The 24,970-nt window shown below is 28.3% G+C and overlaps 1 protein-coding gene across 1 annotated transcript in view; it reads right to left on the bottom strand.

The window, feature by feature from the left end:
* Window positions 1-24,970, bottom strand: part of LOC117170005 — a 48,744-nt gene that overhangs the window by 7,033 nt on the left and 16,741 nt on the right. Inside the window, exons 6-13 of the mRNA XM_033356520.1 lie at window positions 23,109-23,159; window positions 22,686-22,739; window positions 17,939-17,986; window positions 13,222-13,257; window positions 12,877-12,924; window positions 9,832-9,882; window positions 3,481-3,557; window positions 2,005-2,146 (exon numbers count right to left, since the gene is read on the bottom strand). Coding sequence (XP_033212411.1) covers window positions 2,005-2,146; window positions 3,481-3,557; window positions 9,832-9,882; window positions 12,877-12,924; window positions 13,222-13,257; window positions 17,939-17,986; window positions 22,686-22,739; window positions 23,109-23,159 — 507 coding nt within the window. The remainder of the gene's footprint in view (window positions 1-2,004; window positions 2,147-3,480; window positions 3,558-9,831; window positions 9,883-12,876; window positions 12,925-13,221; window positions 13,258-17,938; window positions 17,987-22,685; window positions 22,740-23,108; window positions 23,160-24,970) is intronic.

The raw sequence follows: 24,970 nt of genomic DNA on the forward strand, positions 1-24,970 counted from the left end.
ATACACCATTACACTCCTGAGACAAAGGAACAATCCAAACAGTGGATTTCCACAGGCGAACCAGCTCCAAAGAAGGCAAAGACCGTAAGGTCAGCTGGTAAGTTTATGGCTACAGTTTTTTGGGATGCACATGCTTCGTTTCAATGGCTAAAATTCAAGAACTAAAATTCGAATTGGTCGAACACCCACCGTATTCACCAGATTTAGCCCCCAGTGACTTTTTCTCATTTCCAAACTTGAAAAAATGGCTCGGTGGACAGAGATTTCCAGACAACGAAGACGTCATTGCCTCTGTAAGTGCTTATTTTGAGGAACTTCCGCAAACGCACTTTTCTGAAGTATTAAAAAAACTTGAAAAGCGATTGACCAAGTGTATAGAGCTCCAAGGAGATTATGTTGAAAAATAAAAAAAAATTTAGCCAAAAAAAATTGTTTTTATACTTCATTCTAAGGACTTATTGAACTACCCTCGTAGCTTTTTCCGATGCAAATGGCCCGCTATAAATTCGCGAAAAAATTTGCACATTGATCTTAAAATATTCGAGTTATACGTATTAGAATACGAAAATTTAAGATTTACATAAGTCTTTAATAAGCTTCAGCAAAAAAATATTATTTTGAATACGAAATAGTGTGAACGTGTTTTTTAAAGATTAGTCGTACTAAAAAGTCTTATGGAGCTTAATAGTGTGTCTGAAAATAGTTTCAATAAGAAAGAAAGTAAATACTATAGTCTGTAAAACTTATTTGAGAAATTGACATTCTAAATATGAAACTGCCCGAAACCTGCGACCTATTATAGAAATTGAAACCTTTTTCCCGATTTTTTGTATAGTGCTATTTGATTATGGTTACGAGTATGTCCGAGCAATCTCGAATTTGGCCGAAGGCGTTCGTGCAACTTGCGCGAGTGCACGCGTAACTGCGGAGGCCGGCAGTAGATTTCTTTTATAATTTTGTCGTCATTTTTGTTCGCGCGCTAAGTGTGCAATTGAATTGTGAATTGAAAAGTACACAATTGAAAAATAATCTGTAACTATATACGAAGTTTCAAATTGATCATTGTGTACATTTTTTTTTCTTTTTTGAAATATTCTAAAACAATTTATAAAAATGATTTTTCCAAAATAAAAATTAACAAATATGAAATTCTCTGAAGATATAAACAAAGCGTGTTTTATACCTCGAAAACTTTCAAAAACCTTGAATATTAAAAGATTCTTTTTTGACAATTTTGTAAATCTTTTAAAATCTTTTTAAATATTTAAAATTTTCTTATTTAGTTCACAATTAAATTATTTCGTTCAAAACTTATATTTTTTACTTGAAAATTAGTTGAAAAGTTAAGTACTCACGTTAGTAAAGAACTCAGTGTAAAATGAAAATTTTCCAACAATTGGGGTACTCTTTTGTGTTAAAAATTTATCCGTATGACTTCAAAATTTAAAGGTTCTGTCTAACTTGTATTTTTTATAAAAAATTAATCTTCTAAATAACAAGATTAGCTTTTCCGTGTAAAACTCGTCATTTAAAAAAAAATGTATTTCTTTCGTTGAAATTTGAACTATTATGCTAAGTTTTTGTTCTTTTTTTAGAATTAATTTTCTTCACAAAACACTAACTTTCCGTCATCTCTGATTTTCAAATTAATAAATTAAATTAATTGAAAATAAATCAAAATTATTTACTTTAAAAAAAAAAAGACGCGACAAGTCATAGATTAGGATATGACGCAATTCTACAGAACTGCCGTATACATTTTTAATCTATATTTTGAAATCCTAAACATTTTTTATTCTTCAAACCGGTATGTCTACTAAAAATGTGCGAAAAGTCTCTTAAAATTAACATATGCCCAACAAAAATTTACTACGAATAAATACTAGTTTTTTATACATCCCCAAAGGCGGATTCAGAGGATATTCGAAGAAAAGGGGTGGGGGTACCAAAGTTCATATTTCGTCCTCCATTTAGGAAGTTGATTATAAAAAATGAAATATTAACTTTGAGTTAGTATTTTTATACGCATCCAGAGCGCGTCTTCTGGAATTAGTTTCAACTTTGACATCTCTTTTGGAAGAAACCATGTGCCAAGGAATTGTCCCTTAATATTTTGGACGGTTGTCCATCCATCTTCGAGCTGGCGCTGTAAAAAAAAGAATAATTTTTCTAAATGGATTTGAAAATGATGATGAATTAATGTTTAGAAATGAAAGTTCTACAATCTAAAAATGTTACATCATATTTTGAAATGCCTTCTTTCAGAATTTTGTTTCAAACGTTTCACTTGCCGATACACCGTTTTTTGTAAATAAGTAATGGTGGCAGAATTCCGTGCAGAAATTTTGGTGCGGTGCCGGTCGGGACCCGATCGGGAAAAATGTGGCCTCTATAGGGTAATCTGTCTATCACCAGACCCCAGATATAACCCCTCGAATTTTTATTTCTATAATTCGTAAAATTTCAAAAGTTTTTATATTAATATTTTTTAAACCTTGAATTTTACGAAACTTCAATTTTTTAATATTATACATTATATATAATTATATCTCATTCTCAATATTCTGCATTACATAATCTGTTTGTATTGCTTAAATTTATCAATAAGAGTTTGTATTTTGAAGAGAACTATTATGCTTTGACAAACAATGTTCAAATTTAGAGCTATTGCACACACGCACGAATGAATTTTTATATTAGTCTTCTTGTATTTTCTCAATATTCGTTTGGAATGATTTTTGTTTGACTAATACTCATGGGGCATGTGGAGTAAAATTTAAAAAGTGAGGTTATGTTCGAGAAAATATAAAAAGCATTTAATTTATAATGTTATTAATTCGGAAATCCATACATTTTATATAAGGCAATCTCTATTTTCAGAATACGAGCAACAAAATATAAAATTCTAAAAAGCTGGAAAAAATTTTGTTTTTCACATAAATAGTAAATGCACTCAAAATGACGACGCTTTCTCAAATACATTGCTGGAAATCTTCAGAAGCTAAAAATGAATTGTGATGTTAATTCTAGCGAATTGAAGCTAACCTTTGCCTTCATTGTGGTTATAAGAAATCCCAGGAACAAGTCTGTGATTCCGATCTCACAATCCACTATTTACTTTTGGCATTTTAAGTTCCATAAAAGAAAAAAAATATCACGACGACAACAGAAAACTTGACATAATCTTTCCTAATCTAACCCGACCCGACGAGGTTCTGACGCAAGCCACATCATCTACTCCATTGGGGCCACATGCGGAAAATCCGATCAGGCCCAGATCGGAACTCGGAAATAAGTTGGGCAATTTCTGCACTGGATTAAAAAAAAGTTTTTAATTACAAATTCATTTTTAAAGAATGTATCGCTTTGCAATTTTTTGTACATAAAAAAACTTCTATGGCACACAGATGTTGACCAATGCTAAAACTGGAAAACTACAAAATTGCTTTATCCATATTTAATAAATATAATTGGGCTCACTATTTCAGGGTTGTTCTTATGTTTGATAGCCACGAGAGACATGAGCGTGCCTAAAATTGTCCTTACTTTCTGTTGTGCTGTAAATAAAAAAACGACCTTAAAATCTGCACATAACAATTTCGAACGAAGTGTTTTGGATGCAAAGTATTTCGGTAAAAATTGTAATTTCGATCGAGATAAAACTTTATGTTTTAAATATTGTGCATTAAGTTTATTACATAACGACGAGACGATTAAGACTAAGAGGAATAGAGAGTCGCAATGCATTAGAATAATCAGTTAATAGAAACATGGCTATGCATAGGATACACACACAAACACAAACACACACACACACACATATATTACTATTATTTATATTATTAATGTTGATATTGTAATTATAAATTATTATATTAATATTAATGACTAGTTATCTAAGTTTAAATAAAAATCGGTAAACTTTCAACTGAAACAGTTAGTTTTCTGCAATGGGAATAAATTTTGAATCAAATAAATAGATTAGAAACAATGTTTTCAAATTTTTTTTAACAAAATAGTTTAATTTTCAAACAAAAAGTTAAATTTTCATCCAAAAAGCTAAATTGTATACTAAGAAAAGGTACTTTTAATAAACCACATGAACTTTTGCACAAAAGAAATTTATTTTCCACCAAGACTAATTTTCTATAGAAAAAAGTAATGTTCAATAATGGTTACATTTTCGACAAAAAAGATTATTTTCTTCTAGTTACAAAAAAATTATTTTCAATAAAATCGTTGAGTTTAAAAAAAAAAAGATTTTTTCAACCAAATTAATGAATGATCAACCAAAAAAAAGTGCATTTTTAAATTCCGAATAGCTTTAAATTATCGAAATTAATAAAAAATTCTTTAGAATGTTTGAAAACATCTTAAAATATTTCAAATCCTTCAAAATTTCATACTTCTAAACTGCTAAAATTGTTAAAATTCTTTGAAATTCCTTTAAATTATAAATATACCCTAAGATATTGCAATTTTTTGACAATCTGATACTAAATTATTGAAATCAATTGAAAATTTCTTACAATCTACTAAAATATCATTAAATATATTGAATCCTTCAAAATCTCATATTAAATTACTGTAATCAATTAAAAATTCTTTGAAATCTTTTAAAATACTCTCAAATTTTTCAAATCCTTCATGATATTTTTACATACCTACAACTTTTTTTGAAGATTTCGAAAATACTTTTGAATTTTGTAAAATAACCCTTCTACAATTTTAATAATACCTTGAAATTCCTTCAAATTATATAATGAAATTAAAAATTACTTGACATCTTTTAAAACATCCTGAAATATTTAAAACTCTTAAAAATCTTTTGAAATCTCTTTTAATTTATTCATGATCACTAATTGTTTGCAAATAAACTTCCAAGTCCTCAATTAAAATTTTGAAGACTTGAATCCCATCGAGTTGAAAATTATTCATATTTAATCATTAACAATTTTTGAAAATTAAATTTCGAAAGCTTTTAATTTTCATTAATCCCATTTTAAAAACTCTAATCTATTAACATTCCAATATTTAATATTTTGAAAATTTTCTGTTTTCTTAATTTCAATCTGAAGCTTTAAACAATGTCAAGAGATTTCAAAATATTTTCAATATATAAGGATGTTTTAAAGGATGTCAAGGAATTTTCAATTTACTTTTATAATTTTAAGGAATTTTTAAAAATTAAAAAAAAATATTAGAAGGGTTATTTGAAAAAAATCCAATAAACTTTTGAAATCTTTAAAAAAAGTTCTAGGTATTTCAAAAGATTTTGAAGGATTTGAAAAATTCGGAAAAATTTCAAAAGATTCTGAAGAATTTTTAATTGATACCAGTAATTAAATATGAGATTCTGAAGGATTTGATATATTTTAGGACATTTTATTAGATTCCAAGGAATTTTTAATTGATTTCAATAATTCAGTATGAGGTTTTGAAGGATTTGAAATAGTTCCGTGTATTTTCTACATTTCAAGGAACTTCCGGAAGTTTTAAACAAAAGATTCTAAAAGATTTTTAAGGATTTAAAATATTTGAGGATGTTTTAAAAGATGTCAAGAAATTTTTAATTTATTCTTGTAATTAGCAGGAATTTCAAAGAATTTTAAAGAAGTACTGTTAAAATCTTTTTAAAAAAGTTCAAGGTATGTCGAAATATTTTGAAAGTATTACAATATTTGAGAGGATTTAAAAATTTTCCAAGGAATTTTCAATTGATTACGGTAACTTAATATCTGATTCTGAAAGATTTAATATATTTTTGGGTATTTTGATAAATATCAAAAAGTTTTCAATTGATTTAAATAATTTCGTATGAGATTGTAAAAGATTTGAAATATTTTAGGTTTTTTCTTTTATATTCAAGGAATTTTCAAGAGCTTTAAAAAATTTTCAGAGATTTTAGAATATTTTAAATATTTGAGGATGTTTAAAAAAATGTCTATGAACTTTCAATTCATTTTTATAATTTGAAGGAATTTCAAAGAATTTTAACAATTTTAGCAGGGTTGTTTAAAAAACTCCAAAGTACCTTAGAAATCTTTAAAATATGTCAAGGTGTTTCGAAAGACTTTAAATTTTTCGAAATATTTATAGTATTTCAAAAGATTCCAAGAAATTTTCAATTGATTATAGTAATTTAATATGAGATTCTGAAGGATTGTATATGTCTTAGGGTATTTTTAAAATTGCAAGGAATTTTTAACAGCTTTGAAAAATTTCAAGCAATTTGAACATATTTCAAATATTTTAGGATCTTTTATGACATTTCAAGGAATTTTCAATTAATTGTAGTGATTAAAAGCAATGTCAAAGAATTTTAACGATTTTCTTAAACTTTTCTAGTTGAAAGTGAAACTACTTTGTTAAAAATTTAGTTTTTTGCTGTTGATGATGACTCGTCAATTTAGTTGAAAAAAATTGATTTCTGAAAATTAAAATGTTTTGTAGAATTTTTATTTGTTATTGTTTAAAAATTTATTTTTTTAAATTACAACAAAATTAATCTTTTTGTCGAAAATTTAACTGTGATCAAAAACTAATCTTTTGTCTAGAAAATTTGACTCGGAGGCAAAAAAATTTCTTGTTCGCAAAGGTCATGTATTTGCTTTAAAATGCCTTTTTTAGTAGACAACTCATCTGTGTGGATGAAAATTTAACTTGTTTAAAAGTTTAATTATTTTGTTGAACGTTAGTCCATTTTCGTCAGAAGGTCTTACGTTTTTAATTAAAAACTCGATTTTTAATTTGAAAATTTTTACTATCAAATTCTGGGTTATAAATTGATCTCTTTTGTTTACAAATTCAAATACTTTGTTGAAGCTTTAAACAAAAGAGATTAATTCTGAACGCAGAATTTAATATTAAAAATTTTCAAATTAAAAATCGAGTTTTTAATTCAACATATGACATAATTCAGGGTCATTATTTATATTAATTGTTATAAACAATGGAGAAAAAGTAATTATGAACATCGAATTATATCAAATTTTGCTTAAGCATATCAAAACTGATTTTATAAATTATTTTGTCAATGAATAATAAAATTGCTTAAACAATTTGTTTAAAAAAAAATTGACTCATATTTCGAAAACCTACCCAATATATTCGTAATCAGTGGCCTTTTTTTGTTCCTTTAAAAAGGAGTATACATCGGATACCTGTCAGTGCATAGAGAAGTCTTAATAGCGACTGGATTAACAGAAGAAAATCGGTTAGTCCGTTCAATTTCTGTTAAAAGTTTTGGCAATTTTGAATTCAATTTAAGATTGCACCCATTACTGTCCATATTAACCGATTGTGCTAATTTTTTTTCATTATTTCATCACTTATATCCGGAAATTTATGCAGGTATTTAAAATGTAACTGATCCTTATGAAATCTTTAGAAAATTATTAAAATCTTTGTACATTCTTTTAAATCTACCAGAAATGTTTTAATGTTTGTGAAAGATTTCTAAAATTATTGAATCTAAAATTATTACAAACGATGTGAAATCTTTAGCAATATCAATTCCATATCTGTATTCATTATTCATAATTCTCATAAATTTACAAAAGAATGAAAAAAAAAAATATTAAGAAAAGCGGTCAATATGGTCAATAAAGAGTGTAATCTTAAAGCACATGCAAAAGTAACAAAACGCTCAACAAAAATTGAACGGATTAAGCGATTTTCTTCTATCTATTTTCAATTGTCTCGTCGATATGTAATGAACCTAATGCAGATTATTAAAAAAATATTCGTTGGACAACCGCTCCATTGAGTAATGGGCTACGTCGATATTCCATTCAAAATGTGTACAAGCATGGTAGTGGTGTTCTCCTTTTTAGATTCATAAAATGCATCACATTTTCAATTAATAGAAAAAAAGCGCAACAAGGAAAATTTTCAAAAAAAAATCTGCTTGATTTTGTATTTAGCCCTTTATATTATGTGGTTAAAATATAAAATTAAACAATTTATAATTCTAGAAGAACAGCTTGTTTGTGTAATACATTGACTACAATTAAGGGCCGGGATGCAAGAACCGGGCGAACGCTCGAAACAGGTAAAATGATTGTCCACGTGAAGAAAGTGGAGATGGAAAATTTTGCTTCGAATTTTAATTCCTCAAGCATACATTTTAATAGGAAATTTAATTGCACTTTTTTCCCCTCATAAAAAAAGTTGTCGTTTTTTTAGTTTTCGAAATAAATAGAGAAAACGATTTATTTACCAAACCCAAATTTAATTTCTATTTTGACTTCAACTCGTGCTCAGTCACTCAATTTTGGGAATTTCGTAATAAAATTTACAAGCATTACGCTTTGCACTGCTCTAAGAGTAACTGTGAAGGTTAGAAGTTGAAATATCTACATTGAAAAAAGTTAATAATTTTTTCCGTCACTGCATTACAATTGGAGATTGCTACGTTCCAGCACTTGGGGAGTCGAGCGAATTTTAAGCTAAAAAAAAGTTCCAGTGACAAAGTTGTTCAGTAAGGAATAAAGAAGTTTTTTAGAAAATATTACTACGATTAATTCAACAGTTTAAAAACTATGATTGTTTTACTTCGAGTGCGATCGGTCCTTGCGCGTAGCCAAGAGCGTCTCCCGCGTCTGCTCACAGATAACCGAATTCGATCGACAGCTCGTTGAAAGTACACAATGAAAATTAAATAAGGACTAGAAATAATATTTACTTATCAATATATTATAATTTACTCTTTAGGCTTATTAAAAAATGATAATAGAAATTCTTACTACGAAAAAGTTTCAACTTCAAATGACATGTCAATTTGACAAAATACTGGAGTGTCCTAAACCGAAATGCATCGGAATCACCAAAGAAAAACTGAAAGATATAAAATGCTTATTAAAGTATTTAAGTCAGTCTGGAAAGGATTTTTATGAAGAATTCTTCCAAGACGTAGTTGTAAGAAATAGGGAAGACTAGGAAGACTGAAATAAAGAACATTAAAATGAAAATAATCGAGTATCTTTGATTAGCATAAATATATAAATGTTAACTTTTATAGTCTAAACGCGCATTAAAGTCCGCGAAAAGAGGAGGTTTGAAATCCAAAAAAAAATTAAAATGCTTGACACTATTTGTCTTAGAAGAAATTATAAATGTGTACTATTCGAAGGACGATGCAGAAATGACGTTTTTTACATTGCTTCGTCAACATAGCAGAATGCACTATAAAAGGTAGTTCATGATTACAGTTTCCTATATTTTAGATTTGTTTCGAAAGCATTTCTATCATCATCTTTCAATAAGCCTAAAGAGCGAAGTATAATATATTCATAAGAAAACATTATTTTTAGTACTAATTTAATTTTCATTAACTTAATTACTTTTCATAACCTTCACTATTACTCTTAGAACAGTGCAAAGCGAAATCCCTGTAAACTTTATCACAAAGTTCCCAAAATTGAATGGCTGAGCACGAGTTAAAGTGAAAATAGAAATTAAATTAAGGTTTGCTGATTAAATCGTTTTGTCTATTTATTTCGAAAACTAAAAAACGACAACTTTTTTCATGAGGGAAAAAAGATGCGCAATTAAATGTCCTATGAAGGTATATGTTTGAAAAATCAAAATTCAAGACAAAATTTTCCATCTTCACTTTTTTTCACGTGGACAATCGTTTTACCCGTTTCGAGCGTTCGCCCGATTCTTGCATCCGGGCCCTCAATTCAAGCCTGAGGAAGCGCGAATTTATTTCAAGCGAATACTTGATAAAACACATCAGCGGTGAATTCAGAAAATATTTGAGGGATGGATCTGAAAGTTACATTCCGATACAATTGAGCAGATGAATATAAAAATTAGAATCCGAACCTGGGTTGTTGCTTTGTGTTCTAGATGTACTGGGATTATTGTCAGGCGGTCCTGTAAAAAATGAGCAACCTTTAAATCTAGACAGAAAAAATATAGAATTCTTAAGAGAACTGATTCTATATAATTATTAATTCTCTTTTGAATCTTATTCTTGAACTTCAACAATTTTTTATTGTTTGCAAAAAGTTAGTCTACTAAGAATTTGAGGAAGTTCGACTACTGTTAAAATGTGTTGTTAGGCACTTTTCTTCAAAGAAATATTTCATAAAACTGCATAGCCCAGAGTGGGTCAAAAGAAACGTCCAAGGACAAATTGGTTTTTAAAAGACAATCATTATCCATATTTAACATTTTTTTAAAGATACTAAAAAGTTCGCATTAAACTGATATGGCTCATTTTTTAAATAAGTCAATGAAATGAGTTTCGTGGGAATTGGTAGCGATTTTTTACCTAATTCGCAATGAATTTCAAAAATTTATGGACAAAAAAAGTTTGTATTTAAATTTTTAAAAGATAATAAATCATTTTTTATTTTAAAAGCAAAATATCCATTCCAGGTATTGTTGATGGAATAATTAGAATAATTTATAACAGTAAAAATGTATTATTATAGACAACAATTGCTTAAACAAATGCTGATCATTTTGTATATTTATAAATAAGATACTGCTTTTTCAAGAGATGAAAGGCGGTTATTTAGCAAAGATTCCACAATTATTTGACTAAACTTAATTAACAAAGGCAACATTTGGCTATTTTTCTACACTTAAAATTTTTTTTTGTAAAATCAACTGTTAACAACACATTTTATAAATCTTTTTAATAGGTTGATAATGATCCACTATTTTTCTGTTTTTTCCCAATTTAATTAACGTAGCCATATAAAAAAATTTGAAAGTATGTTAATAACAGTTGAGTAAACAAGAAAAAACAAGTTTGAATGCTGAAAAGTAGCCAAATAACGCACTCGTTAATTAAGTTGGGTTAAAGAATTATCAAATGTTATTGGTTGAAAGCCAAAAATCATTGCTAACTAACTATCCATATAAATTTTCTTAAAAATTTAGAATTTCGTTTTTTTTCAGTCAATTTAATGAAAAATATCAAGTTTGTGCCTCCAAAAATATCCAGATACTTCAATTGTTAATCACGGTAGTTTAAACAATTGTTAACTTTTATTTGATGACAAAATATAATACTTTTTTTATTTCCAAGCGATATATGATCGACTCTATAGAAAAACCTTTATTTCATCAAAAATACCCTATTTGGATATTTGCTGATAAAAAATGCTTTTAAAATAACACATGATTTATTAAGTTTTATTAATTCAACTAAAATACTCTTTTATTTCTATGAATTGTACATATTCAGTGCGAATTAAGTGCCACTCCTTACGAAACCATTTTATTTATTAATTTGTTTATAACGTATTAATAAACTTTTTTAAATTACCACTGATGTTGGACATCTTTTTTGAAAAGTTGCTTTCAGTAAATTATTTATTTTTGATCCAGGCATTTTTTTAAAATCGGTATTCTTCAAACGTCTAATAATTCTTTTTTAAAATTTTTTCAATTTAATAAAAAACAGAATAAACGAAAATTGGAAAATTAGCGACGACAGCTCGATGCAAAATTTTATTAGGTTTCATTTTAAAAAATTATTGAATCGGATAATAATTGTCCTTTGAAAACACAGGCCCACAAAAAATTTTTTCTGTACAAGACAAGTGATTAGGCTGCCCTTATCGACTTTGAGCCACTGAATCCGAATCTGGCCTTAGAATGTGTCCTATGCATCGCAGTTTTTCCCTAGATGCGAAAAGTAGGGAACAGCTTAGAGATTTTTTAGTGAAAAAGGTCCTCAAAAAAAAGTTATCAGCACGAGAAAAGTGACTAGGTCACTCTTATAGATTTTGAGCTGCTAAATCCAAACCTGGACTTAGAGTTTCTCCTATATGTCTCAGTTTTCCCCTAGATACAGAAAATAGGGAAAATCTAGGGATATTCTGGATATTATTTTTATAATACCAGTATACGGAAGAATAAGCGTACTGCTATCGTATTCTTATTTGCTAGGACTCGTAAAGACCAAATTCACACAAAAAAAATCCCTAGTGTGCTTACTGTTTCCCCTAGCCAGGGTAAATCTGGTGAAATTCAAGGCCTTGCGCAAGTTATACTGACTTTTACCATTTTCTCCCTAGATGTTATATGCTCAAGTGTCGCGACTTATAGAAACTTTATTTGTGCACCGAAATTCTCTAGTGCACCTTTAGTTTTCCCTAGTTTGTGTAATTCTATTGAAATTGAAGGTTTTTCTCATATTATATAGATTTGTATGGGGGAAGTGCCATAAACTCCGAAAATTTCCATGTCGTATCTAAATTTAAAAGCCAAAATTTTTCGGGCCTGTTCCATTTTCTCTTAAAATGGAAAATTTAGGGAAAAGCCTAGGGAATTTCTGTTCACAGAGTCCCAGAAAAAAAGTTATCTGTACGGAACCAGTGACTGATTTCGCACACAAAACTGTTAAAGACATTAGGTTTTTTAAATTTTTTCCCGTGTAATTCTATATATTTTCAGAAGGACCTTAATTTCCCCTAGAACTGCCCAAGCTAGGGTAAATGGAAGGGACACCAAAGAATTTCTGAGTACAAATGAAGTCTCTGCAAGACGTTGCACTTAAGAATATAGTATCGATGTGTCTTTTTTCGCGCATACTGGTATTATCAAAATAACGTGCAAATTATTCCTAGGGTTTTCCTTAATTTCTGCACCTAGACGGAAACTGAGACGTGCAAAATAAATTCTCTGGACATATTTGAATTCAGCGGCTCAAACTTCATAAGGGTAGCACAGTCTAGTCCCTTGTCTTGAGCTGAAAACTTTTTTTTGCGGGCCTGTAAAATCAATTTCTCCACGGACGTTTTTTTTTGTCTTAATGTACCGCGTAGGATTCAAAAGATATTTGAGGGCCGAATCTAACGGTTACATGACTTTACCAATTAAAAAGATGAGAATAAAAATTAAAATCCAAACCTGTGGTGCCTCGTTGCTTAGTTCCCTTGACATTTGTGATGGGCGGTACTGTAAAAAATAAGCACCCTTTAAATCCACACAGAAGATTGAGAAAATGCTAATGAAAATGTTTCTAGATAATTATTATCAATTGAGTTTTAAATCTTGTTACTGAATGTCAGTAATTTTTTATCTTATACAAACAGTCCGTTTACTAAGTCTTCAAGGAAGTTTGGTTACTGTTAGAATGTGCTTCTAGGCACTTTACTTCAAAGAAATAATTGAACAAACTCCCCAGCAGCGGATTACAAAGAATTAGAATAAAAAATTAGAATAAAAAATTATAATAAAAAATAGAATACGAACCTGATGGAGTTGGTAGTAGAGGCGGCAGTGAGCTTGCTATAAAATAAAAGGGCAAACATTAAATTCACACTGAAAAATGTTCCAAGAATAGTTTTGGTTATGATTTATTTTTGCAAGATTTTTTATTTGTAGCGAGAAAAAAGTTCATATTCTAAAGATTGTAATAAATGAAATTAAATCTAAGGATTTCTTATGATTTAGCCAAGTTCAAAAAAACATGGATAGAAGTAATATTTTGTGGAGGAACATGCGCAACTTTTGAATAAAACATTTCTAAAACATTCCTATCAATACCATTTGATTTATGGGGCAAAGTATCTCAAGTGTGGCACTTTCAAGTCGATAGTTCTATTTTCAATCAATTTATGCACTTCTCGATTTATTTTTACATCTGAATAACTCCCCTAAAATATTTTTTCAACAAATTTATTTTCTTAAAGTAATTAACAAACAAAGTTCTTGACCATTTTTTTTCAAAAATGGATTACTCGCGAACGGTTTATTGAAATTCAATAATTAATTAATTAAAATTTTTGGTAACGAAGTATACTTTACGTTAAAAAAGTGTTCGGTAATAAAAACACTGTTAATAGTTTAAATAATTGTTTGTTTTAAACAACTGGAAATTAGTTAAACTTTTTCGCCTGTGAAAGAGTTTTTCAACGTGCCAATAGATCCTACAATCTCAACCGAAAACTTTGGAGAACAAAAATTTGTTTTTCGCAGTAGTTCAAAAGTTATTGATTTTTTGTGACCGCGCTCCGAGTCACAGCGCTAGTCGGCAAGTTCGGACGCGATAGTTTAATTTTCAACAAACTATAGTGAAATTTTCAATTAAAAAGATTAATTTTCCCCAAAGAAAGTTTTTTTTAACAAGGAAGTTCAAGCATTCAACCTAGTAGTTGAATTTAAAAAAAAAATTTTTTTTAAAGAATCTAGTAGCCGGTATTTAAATTAAAAATCTCCATTATTTTAAATACCATTTTAAAATTCTTCATGGTTGAAAACTTTACTATACTTTGTTGAAGATTAAGCTCTTTGACTAAATATTCAGTTTTTGTGTTGAAGCTTTATTAGTTCAATTAAAATTTCATGTTTAGTTAAAAAAAATTTTTTTTTTGCTTGAAATTAATTTTTTCAATTGAAAACCAATCTTTTCAGTGATAATTTGACTATTCAATTTTTGGTGGAAATTCACGTGTTTTGAGTAAAAATTCAACTACTTGTTGAATACTTAACCGATCTCTTAAAAAGAATATTTTCGGTAGAAGATTCATTTGTTTAGTTGAAAATTTATCTATGCCTAATTGAAAATGAAACTGCCTTATTCTTTTTCAATAGAAAATTAAACTTCTGGTTTAAAAATTCACCTTTTTGATAAAAAATAAACATATCTGCTAGAAAGTCGAACCGCTTGCTTAAAAATGCATTTTTTTATGAGAATTTATCATTTCAATTTGTAATTCGTTTCATATTGTATTTAATATGATACCCAAATAATTGTATTCAAAATAATTTATTGCCCATTTGTTCCCCTATTTCTTGGCTTAAAGTTGATCCGCTTTATTAAAAAATAAATTTTTCTAAATGATGCTTCATTCGTTCACTTGAAAATTCATCCATTTTGTTAAAAAGTGAACTATTTTGATAATACTAATATTTTCTTAAATTAATATTCTTAACTAAAAACTTAACCATTCAACTTTTGGTCAAAAATTGATTTTTTTTAGTTGAAAATGCATCTATTTTGTTGAAAATTTATCTTTTTTATGTAAAAAAATAACAATAACCGGTACAAAGTTAAACTAATTGATTAAAAAAATTTTTCATACAAATTTAACATTTTAGTTGAAAATTCGTGTCATATTGTACTCAATATGATACCCGCGCGCGTCCTAACGTGCTCGACCAGCTCTGAAGGTCGAAGCATGATCACAAAAAAGTCAATAGCTTTTGAACTACTGCAAAATACAACCTTTTTTTCACCAAAATTTTCGAAAGAGATTGTAGAATCTATTGTCACGTCGAAGAATTCTTTCACAGGCGGAGAAGTTTTATGAATTTAAAATTTTTTAAGACGAACGATTATTTGAACAATAAAAAATAGTTTTTTACTACCAAACAATTTTTCATCGTAAAGTATACTTCGTAATGATAATTTCCCTAACTCATTTATTGAATTTTGATGAATCGTTCGCGAGTAATCCATTTAAAAAATGATCAAGAACTTTGATTCTTAATAATTTAATTTTTAAATTTGTTTTCAAAAATATTTCGAGGAGTTATTTTTATATAAAAAAAGAATCAAAAACTATATAAATTGATTGAAAATAGAATTTTTGATTTAAAAGTGGAAACCTTGAGATATCTTGACACATTTGTAAGTTGCTGTAATGTTTCGGTTTTTTTATAAATTGCAAGTACAAAATTTAGCTAAAACTCGCCCTTTATTTAAAGACATGTTTACAGGATGTTGATACGTATTGGCTTTACTACAAACTTTAAATAAAATATTGAAGTATTGTGTTTGTAATATATCTAAAAATAAAAAATTTGTTAATCCTCCTTTATTCTAAATTCATATTTAAAGTTCTATAAACATTGTTTTTGTGAAAATTTTTTAATTAAAAATTTAGAAACATTTCAAATATATATTGAGAGGATTTTTCGAAGTATAATCTTTTTTTTAATTGCATATTTACTAATAACTTTTTTATTTTATTCCAAATTTATGTACCCACATAGACAAATTTAAGCATTATGTATTTATATGATAAATTAAAAAATAAAAACATCACGCATGCTTATTTTTTTATAAATTACTGTCTGTAATTTGTAATTACGTTCATTTAGATTTCAATTACTTCCACTAGTTCCATTGGCAGCTCTGTTTGCAGTGCTCCCAATTTTGGGAACTTTTTGAACTGCGCTTGCGTCACGGCCGGTGTTATCGGATTCTTTACTGTTGGCGCGCTGATTTTGAATAGTATGCACATTCATATTTAAAATTTATAATGAGTAATGATTAGAATATGCATAAAAAGTAATTTTTTAATCCTAAAATAAGATTTTTGAGTGACAGAAAAGAAATATTTCGATTCATATTTTTTTCAAATTAAATATCTTGAATTTTCGGACAGGAATCTCTAATTTATATGATTTTTCTTGGTTAGGTGCATAAAACACAATGTCGATTCAAAATCTTATATTTTTTACTAAACGTTGTCAACATTTTTTATATTTTGTAAATTGACGCGGAATTGATATGAATTTATCATACTAGACTGACATTGAAAAATCTTGAATGTTACTCATAGCATGTTCCTCCTCAATGTCAAATTTTCTGAATAATTCGAGAAAATCAAAAGTTCTAAGAAGAACCGGTTCCAAATAATAATGATTTCGCTTTTGAATTTAATAACTAAGTCTTAACAATTTTTAAAACTATAAAAAATTATATCTAGTCATAATCTAAACACGATCGGTTACCGTTAAACTGTGCATGTAGCATTTTTTATTGAAATAAATACTTTATAAAACACCCAGAAACACAGTGGGGCAAAAAAATCATCCGAAAGCAAATTGATTTTCAGAACACAAATATTTTCCGAATTTAACTTATTTTTTAAAATGGAAGCTAATAAAATTCATCATCCATCTGTATTACCAGTTTTCAAAAAATCCCTAGATTAAATCAAAAATACATTTAGAAAACTGAAAAAAACTATCCAAAAAAAGATGCTCAATATCAATAAAATTGTTCGAAAATTTATTGAATTTGTTATAAACAGATAAATGGCTAGAATTGGTTTCGCCAAAATTGGCGGCGACTTGTCTATTGATTCGCACAAAATATGAGAAATTTATGGACAATAAATAATTTATGATTGTTAACAACAAATGTTTCAGCCAATTTTTATGATTTGTTTTATTATTTTAATTTTTAATGATAAAATGTTACCGAGCCAGAGCAAAAAATACTTGCTAAATAACTGGCTTTTAATTCCATGGAAAAAGCCGTATTCTTTATAATTAAATAAAATGATAAAAAACTTTCGAAACAATTGTTGTTCACAATAATAAATTCTTAACTTTCTTTAAAATATTTTTTAAAATTCAGAAGTTGGTTATATGCAGTTAATGGCATCGAAAAAATCATGTTTTATAAAAATTGCTTTTAAAATAACAAATTATTCATTATATTTTATTAAATTAACTAAAAAACTCTTTTCGTCCATAAATTGTTAAAATTTCATACGAATCAAGTGGAGAATCACCGCCAATTCCCACAAAACTATTTTCATTCACTTATTTGTTCATAAGAAATTCAATCAACTTTTTAACATTTGCATTGATATTAGTCATCTTTTTTGGATAGTTGCTTTCAGTTTTTTAGGTATTTTTGATTGAATCGAAGAATTTTTCGAAAGCCATTATTCTTCAAAAGTCAAAATTTCTCTTTCATTTTTGTTATTTAAGAAACAAAAAGATAAACAAAAATTTTAATCGGACATGGCAGCTCTATGCGTAATTTTATTAGATTGTATTTTTTTAAGTTGAAATAAGATAATAATTATCCTCTAAAAATCAATTTGTCTACAGCCGTATTTGTTGTCCTACTGTACAGCTAAGAATTCAGAAGGTATTTGAGGGATAAATCTAAATGCTACATTCCCCCGCCAATTAAGAAGCTGAGAATAAAAATTCGAAACCGAACCTTTAGGACGTTGTGATTTATATGTCCTGACATTTTTGTTGGATGGTCCTGTAAAAAATAAGTAACATTTAAATTCACGGAGACGGCTGAAAAAAATGCTATTACAATTAATAAATTTTTAATTTTGTACCCAAGATCACAAACGTATGGGTAGACGTCACAATTTGATGAAAAATTTCCTGCATGCATTTAGCAAAATCAAAAGTTCTAAAAAGATCCGATTCTAGATAATTATCAATTCACTTTAGAAGCTTATTACTGAATCACCACAATTTTCCATCGTATACAAAAAATTACTTCTACTGAGAATTTAAGTAAGGTTGGTTACTGTTAAATGTGCGTCGTGGCATTATACTTTAAATAAATACATTATAAACTCCTCAGGGGCGAATTCGTAAGATATTTGTGAAATGGATTTGAGCGTTACATTCCCCTCACCAATTGAGAAGCTAAATTAAAAAAATAGAACTCAAACCTGCAGAGGTTTGTATAGACGATATGGTTTTATAGTTGTACAGGTTTCCTGTAAAAATGAGCCATTTTTAAATTTACACAGAAATTTTTTTTACTAATAGTGTGGGATAAAAAGTATTTTAAAATTAAAGAAATTTAAATAGGATTCAAATCAATTTTAAAATCTTATTTAACCTCCAATATTCAAATTGATGTGCAGAATTCCTGAAAGGAAAACCAAGAATCGATCCAACAAATTTGGACAACCACGAAAAAAATGTTTCTTATTGAAATTTGAAAACAAAAAATAAAGGAAAACATCTTTTTCTCCTAAAAAAGAAAAGAAAAGAATTTTCCTCCTCGGACAAAAAAAATGAAAAAGGGGAATAAAAAATGAGAAGGCAACCAACTAAATTCCCTCTCTTCTCTTTTTTCTTTCTTTCGACTTTTTTATTTTTATTATTATCAAATTACAACAAAAAAACATTTGTCGAAAATAAACGTCAACGTTTCAGCACTCCTACAGCACCCTTGTCAAGGCAAACAAAAATAAAAACAAAAATACTTAGACAGGCAGGAACATCACCAACACCACGATGCTCTCTTCCTGGCACCCGAGAATCAAATGAGTTTTGAAAAGAAAATCTATCAAAAATATATCGGAATCCTCAGGTGAGTAATTACCATATTATCGAAATCATAATCATGGTCCACATCAATAAATTTCTTTATATGCCTAGCAAGAATTCCTGTAATTATCTGCAGGCAAAGCATTGCTTTGTCTGCTTTTGATATTTGAATTCTAATTTTAATATTTTTCTCAATTAACTTTTCTGGGTAATGATTTAGAAAACGGAAATCCATAACAATATTTAAATTTACTATTGTAGAATGAAACAAGTGACAAACTCAGATCTCTGTCAACTAAATTTTTGATTACTGCAACTTTGTTTTGAAAAGAATGAGCAGAACAAAATTTAAAATCCTACCTGAATGTGTACTTTTCCTGTACCAATTGGTAATAATATTACCATCTTGACCTTTAATTACTTCTACGTCCAGAAAACTGATTTTATTATTCCTATCCATTTCATGGGTATACAGTTATCATTTAAAAATTTATTATAAATCTAAAATTCAAAATTTTTGAAATACTACTTTCTTCCAAATTTATATTTAAAGCTTTATAAAAATTGTTGTTGTGATATATTTAAAATTTCAAATTAAGAAATATTCCAAATTTATATATAGAGGATTTTACAAATATACAAAACAATTGTAGATACAGCAGATCCAAACTGTTTTTCCTTTCTTCGACCGTTTTTTATTTATTTTTTATTTTTATTTATTTTTTTTTCTTTATCGTTGACCGTAAGACTAAATATTTGCTGAATTTAGCTACAATACTGACAGACGATTTTTCAAAGCATTGTCTTTTTTTGGAATTCTTATATTTACTAATAACTTTTTCTTTATTTTTAATGTATGTAACCACATAGCTACTTTCAAATTTTATGTATTTATATCATAAATTTAAATTAAAACAAGTTGCTATATGTTTCTTCATGATTTACTTTCTGTAATTCGTAATTACGATCATTTAAATTTAAATCACTTGCCGCCAATTTCATTGGCAGCCTTGTTCCTAGTGCTCGCGATTGAGGAACTTTTTGAACTGCGCTTGCGTCGCGCTGATACTCCCGGACAGTGGTGTCAGAACGCGGAAATCCCTAGCATGAGCAGCAGTTACTCCTGTGTATTTTTAGGTTATGAAATACCATGCTTCAATTTAAAAATACACAGAATCATTAATGCGCATAATAAAACTATCCGTGTTCTGACACCACTGCTCCCGGATTGGTTACTGTTAGCGCGCTGATTTTAAATGAATTTAAATTTCAAATCATTTAAAAGGTTTGATTTCAAAAAGTATTTGTTAATCCTAAATTAATACTTTGGAGTGACAGATAAAAAATGGTTTGAATTTAATGCAAAAGACGCTGTGAACCCAATCTGAATATTCATATAATTTAAAAGATGCGCGCTGAAAGTCACTAATCGGGTCGCCAGCGCGAAGCAAGCGCAGTACAAAAAGATCCCAAAATTGGCAGCATCTTATATTTTCTTATATTTTCTACTGAACGTTGTCAAATATTTATATATTTTGTGAATTGACGCGGAATTAATATAAATCTACCATACTAGAAGGGTATTCAAGAATCTTGAATTTTACTCATCCCATGTTCTTCCTTAATGTTAAAATTTCTGAATCAATCGAGGAAAATCGAAAGTTCTGAAAAGAACCGATTCGAGATGATTCTATATCCTATACAAAATATTATGGATACTAAGAATGTAATCACGATCGGTTACTGTTAAAACTTGCCTGCAGCCTTTTTACTTCAAATAAAACAGGTAAGCGTCCCAGTAATCATGACCATAAAAGATTTCATTGACTTCAAATATTTAGAAAAATGTTTTAGAGGGATTATTTAAAAAATGATTGGTACTGACTAAAGAATTAAGCATCCTAAAATATTACAATAATTGTTTTTACATCATATTTTATATTAGTTTTTATATAAGCAATTAAAAGACAGAAAGGAACGATGTTCTAGTTATCGTGACTTCCAAATCTGCCATCTGCTAGTAATCGTGAGATGTTGTAGTTTTCGTAAAAAATGTTGAATTTTCTTAAAATCAGTTTTTAGCAATTTGGAAGTGTACTCCAAGTGTATTTTTGTAGTTTAACTATACTTTAATGGAATGAAAGATGTATTATTCGTTTTATATTGAATGACAACCTTCGAGATAATATACGTCTGATGAACATTAAAATAACTAATCATAATAAAAATGAATGTTAAGTCTTTATTTCAGTTAAAAATATTTTCGAATAGAATTAATATTTCATTTACAAAAAATAAATCACAATAAAGAAATTTTATAAATTGCAGTAACTGAAAAAATGATTTGATTTTGGAGGCTAGGCTCTGTTCACATTGTCACAATATCAAAACTATCAATAATTATATATCTATTGCATATTTTTCTTTACATTATGCAGTCTAGATGTTTGTTAGCTAATGAAAAACTACTCAACACATTTCTCCAATTTCATTTTACACCTTTTTTAAATCAATTAAATTATTATTTGTAATGAAATATAGAAATAAAATTTTCAGAAGTCATCCTACTCTTCGTAACCGATTACTATTCCTTATACAACTATGCTTTCGTAACGGCCCTATAATCGTGACCAATGTTTCTCAAACAAGAAGGTACTATAGGAATATTTTACTTAATTTTATGAAATAAAAATTATTTGTTATTGCAAAACAATAATTTTCGTCCCGATCAAGTAATTTATTTACTTATTAAAAGCTTTAAAAAAGAAACGTTTTTGCTAACGTAATTGTTAAGCTATTTTCCACGTTTCGTGCTTCATCACCAACGGAAATATAAATGCATTTTTTTACCCATGTGCACTATTCGTATAGAAAAAATAACTTGGTTTCCACAACAAGTACTGTCCAAGTTTACTTAAAAATATTTTGGGATTGTATTTTTATGCGGAAAATACTTATTTGTGGGGTTTACACCTAAAAACTCACGATTACTGGGATCGTCCGACGGGGAATTCAGAAAAGGCTGACAATCAGTCCAGATTTCCCCGGAAATGTCACCATTTTTGGGCTTGTGGCAGTTGTACTACAGGATTTTTTACTTTGTCCGGGTTTTTTGGGATTTTTCAAATGATAGATTTTCATTTTCTCATCAACTTTGAATCTTTTTGGTACGAAATGTTACCATTCAATGTCATTATACGATTTCTTCGATAAATCACAAGATTAAGGTAATATTAACATTCCTACTATAAGAAAAATATAAATGTGTTGATTTGTGATATTGATTAGAATGCATTATATTATAAAAATAAAAATATTAGATTTTAAGCGTTGATAAAATTTAATGAAACAGTGAATTTGAAAAATATATTTAAAAATTCTCTTTTTAATTAATCCTTTGTATTCTACCATGCCCTACTTTGTCCTGTTTCACAAATATTTTGCACTACTTTGTTCTCTTCTTTCCTAAACTTTTATATCCTACTTTTCCCTTAATTTTAATTGAGTTTTTGTCCTACTTTGTCATCATTTTTAGATAAATTTGTTCCCTACTTTTTAAAAATTAATTGTGGTGACCCTAATTCAGCAGATATTTGAGGAATGGATCTAAAGTTTACATTCCCCCCTCCAGCTGCGAAGCTGAGAATAAAAATTATAATTAAAACCTGAGGTGCTTTGTGGATCCGGAATCATCACGGTATTACTGCTGTACGGGTATCCTGTAAAAAATAAGGAGCCATTAAATCCTCACAGATGTTAGAGAAAAATTTTACTAAAATAATGAATTATTATCATGTATCCAAGATCATAAATGTATGTGTACAAGCAAGAATCTAATGAGAAATGTTCTGCATCAATCGAGAAAAATTCGGAAAAGACCCAATTCTAGATAATTAGCACTTTAATTTTTTAATTTATTACTGAATTAAAACAATTTTTTATTCCATAAAAATTATCGCTTTTAAGAATTGGAACAAGATCTGTAACTGTTAACATGGCTTCTAGCCTTTTTACTTCAAATAAATAATTTATAAAAGACCCAAACAGGGATTTTTTGAGAAGCTGAGAATAAAAATTAGAATCCGTACCATCATTGTGTTGTTGTCCAAGCATCATGGCATTATAATCATACGGATTTCCTGTAAAAAAATCATCAAAATTTAAATTCAAGCAGAATAATTTTCAACGAAGATTTCTTAATACAATATATTCCAGCAACATTTTTTATTAGGATTGAGAAAAACGTTTGTGCCTTAATTATTCAAAAAAATTCAATGCAAATTCTTGAGCTTTACCAATTTAATTCTGAAATTTCCTTCTGAACCCTAAAAATGTTTGATCGTATAAAAAAATATGTCTTCGAAAGGGACATCCATATACGTCGTGACCAGTAGGGAAAGGGGGGCTCATTCTATAATCCAGGTGGACAGGGGTGGTCTAAAATTTGTATTTTTGTTTCAATTTTCATACAAATCACCCCCCAAATTGTTACAAAAAAGAAGACGGTTTGCTGTGAAAAAGAAATGGTATTTAGTGAATGCGCAAGCTACATCAAGTGCAACAAGTATTTTCCAATAGAAAACAAGTTTTTTTTGTACAGTTCATTTAGAATTGTGAATATTCGGTGCATCAATTTGACTCTCCAAGCTTGTCATTAGAATTGGCTATAGAATACGATGCTACAGAATACTCTACTACTGAGGCATCTTTTAGTAATAATTATTTTCATTGCATATAATATTAATTGATATTGATATTTGAATGTTGAAATAAATCGCTTAAGGCCCCATTTATGCAGCCCTTACCTCTAAAATTTTCATTTTTGTTTAAATATAAAAAATCTTATTTACAGCAAAAATGTCCGAATTTGACATTATACTCAAAACAATATTTGCAATTTAAAACATAAAATAATATTGTTTACATTAATGGTAGACCTGAAATTCTGTTATAAAATTGGTCACGACTGTTCCACTTTTAAATTATAGTGAGGTAATAATTAATTTAAGTAAATAAACATAATTGCTCGAATAATTGATTATTATCATTATTTTAAATTATATTACCTTTGAATAATTCAAAAAAATTATTAGATTATTGTTGTTACATCTAATTTCTTTCATTGCAATCATAGATAATTTTGGCTGTTTTCTTGAATTTTTAAATTTTTTAAACTTTTCCCATAGAGCGAAATAATAATTAATGCAATCAATTAAATTTTCCACTTTCAGGAAAATTCACGTTTATACAATGATCCATGAAAAAAATTTGGAGACTGTATATAATATATCTTTTACTCCTAAAAAATATATAATCACAAAAAGTCTTTCATAGAAAGAAACATTCTTTCACGAATTATTCTCGATATTGTATCTTTATCATATGTTTATAATAGTCCGGGAGCTCGTGACAATTCTATGGACGTAATTTTAGTAATCCCTAAAATTTTATATTCTTTTGTTTTCATAGTCAGCAGTTCGAAACTCGTTCGAGTGAAAAAACGTAATTTTAAAACTCTTGAAAGCCATTGGGAATGATTGTTTGAATTATAAGAACTAACAAAAAATTTGACTGGCAGCTTCTCGGTGGTGCCAAAGTTGACTCACATGCTGTCAAACATGTCAAAAATTCGAGTGAACAAACGTTATTTTAGTAATCTTGAAACCCATTGGGGATGATTTTTAAGTTGCAAAGAACTAACAAAAAATTCACTGGCAGCTCCTGAGTGGTGCCAAACTTGACTGGCAGGCTGTCAAACATATAAAAAAATGACAGGATGACAATTAGAATCTTCATTTTAGTACTCCTGAAACCCATTGGGGATGATTATTTAGGTGCAGACAACTAACAAGAAGTTTGCCTGACAGCTCCTGAGTGGTGCCAAAGTTGACTGGCAGGCTGTCAAACATGTCAAAAATTCGAGCGAAAACCCTTCATTTTAGTACTTTTG

Source organism: Belonocnema kinseyi, chromosome 3, assembly GCF_010883055.1.
Source record: "Belonocnema kinseyi isolate 2016_QV_RU_SX_M_011 chromosome 3, B_treatae_v1, whole genome shotgun sequence".
Taxonomy (NCBI): domain Eukaryota; kingdom Metazoa; phylum Arthropoda; class Insecta; order Hymenoptera; family Cynipidae; genus Belonocnema; species Belonocnema kinseyi.